This window comes from Charadrius vociferus, unplaced genomic scaffold (genome assembly GCF_000708025.1).
Source record: "Charadrius vociferus isolate BGI_N301 unplaced genomic scaffold, ASM70802v2 scaffold2359, whole genome shotgun sequence".
Taxonomy (NCBI): domain Eukaryota; kingdom Metazoa; phylum Chordata; class Aves; order Charadriiformes; family Charadriidae; genus Charadrius; species Charadrius vociferus.
In genome coordinates, this window is record NW_009650033.1 from 51,743 (window position 1) to 53,596 (window position 1,854).

The 1,854-nt window shown below is 64.1% G+C and overlaps 1 protein-coding gene across 1 annotated transcript in view; it reads left to right on the forward strand.

Moving 5' to 3' along the window:
• The window catches only part of CGN (cingulin), a 5,854-nt gene that overhangs the window by 2,614 nt on the left and 1,386 nt on the right, over positions 1 to 1,854 (forward strand). The window contains 2 exon segments of the mRNA XM_009891683.1: positions 35 to 180; positions 1,412 to 1,495. Of these exon segments, the coding sequence (XP_009889985.1) occupies positions 35 to 180; positions 1,412 to 1,495 (230 nt within the window).

A 1,854-nucleotide genomic window follows, 5' to 3' on the forward strand; every position in this document is an offset into this window, starting at 1 on the left:
CCGGCTGGCCTGAGCCCCTGCTGCCCCCTGTCCCCTGCCCGCAGGGACCCCGGGGCTCCTGCTCACCCTTCTGGTCCCGTCTCCTCGCAGGAGAAGTCCAAGCGCCTGGAGGTGGAGCTGGACGAGGAGAGGACCACGGTGGAGCTGCTGACGGAGAGGGTGAACCGGAGCAGAGACCAGGTATGGCGCACGGTGCCGCCCTTAACCCGGATGGTGCCGCGGCAGAGCTGCGGCAAAACAGTGCTGGATAACTCAGGTCCTCGGGTGCAACTGGTCACCGGAGTTAAAACCCCATTAATGAGTGGTTATTAATGGGCGAGCAGCCCAGAGCCCTCCGTCACCGTAAATACAAGCGAGGTGACGGTGTCCGAGACTCTTGTTCGGGCGCAAACGGCAATTATACGAGCGTGAAGTCCCCGGAAATTACAGGGTGAGGTCTGTGTTGGTGCTGGGGCTTAAACCACGCCGGGCTCCGGGCTCTGCGCTCCCTTCCGACCCTCCCGCTCGTTAGCTGCGGAGCCGGAGACGGTGCTGCAGCTCCGCGGGCGGACAGGGAGCTGCTCCCGGCATCCGGCGGCGCTGGGTTTTGCCGGGATCCCGGGATCGGCAGCTCCTCCGCTTTATAGCCCGTCTCCCTCCTGCCCTGGCAGCATCCAGCCCGGGGGCCTGGAAGGCGGATTCCCACCCCTCGGGCTCCAGCCAGTCGCTAAAATGGGTGGGTTTCCCGCTTTTTTCCATCTGGGAAACGGGCACATCCCGGGGGAGAGTTTTCCCGTGAATCCTGGACGTGTCTGAAGCGCAGGGGTGCGGGTGAAACCGCAGCTGGGTCGGCTCAGGAGTGGCCCTACCGGCGTTTCGGGGCGCTTGAATAAAATTCAAGCAATTTTTTTATATAAACTCCGAATTCCTTCACTTTAAAATAACGCACAAAGCCGCGTGTTTCGCCTTGGTCAACCTGAAAGAGGCCCCTGGGGTGGTTCTGGTTTCGCTCTGTCGGCGGATCAAACCCTTCCTGCCCCCGGCACGGCCGCGCCGGCGTGCCCCACGGCGCCGGGCAGAGCTGGGAGCGCAGCCGGGTCCCCCATTCCCAGTCCAACCAGTTTAAACCCTCCAGTGGAAAATTGCAGCCCTTGTCTCTGGGCCGCTCGCCAGGACGGCGGTAGCTAATTTAGGAAGGAACCAAAATCCTCTCGTCGGGGGGTTTTTTGGTGTCACCGACAACCGGCCGTGTGCCACGTGGGGCAGCCACTGTGCGGCTCTTGGGTGCACCGAGTCCACCCGTGCTCTGCAGCACTGGTGTCATGGGAAGAAATCTGAGCAGTGGCCACCACGGTGGCCCCAATCTCTCGCCGAGTGAACGCGGCGGTGAAGGATGTGGCAAAACCAACCCGTGCCATGTCCTTGTCCCCAGATCGACCAGCTGCGGGCAGAGCTGCTGCAGGAGCGCTCCAGCCGGCAGGACCTGGAGTGCGACAAGGTCTCACTGGAGAGACAGGTAAGGCTGAGCCGCGGAGGGGCCGGATCCGGCACGCGGCCGTGGGGATGGCCGGAGGGCGGCTGGACCCCTTGTCCCATGGGGGATGCAGGGCACAGCGTCTCGGTGCGGCCCCCCTCCTCTCTAGAGCATCCCCGGGAGAGGGATCCTCTTCCCACGGAGCTTTTCCTGCTGTAAAACCATTCCCCCTCCTCCTGCCTGCGCTGGGTACGGTCCATCCCGTCCTCCCCGTGCCCCATCCTTGGCCGGAGCATCCCTGGAGCCGTTCGGCATCTCCCCAGGGTGGCATTCCCATGGGATCCCCTCTTTCCCTGCGGCTCCCCCCCAGCCCGCCCCGGCTTTCGCGCCCAACCCCTCGC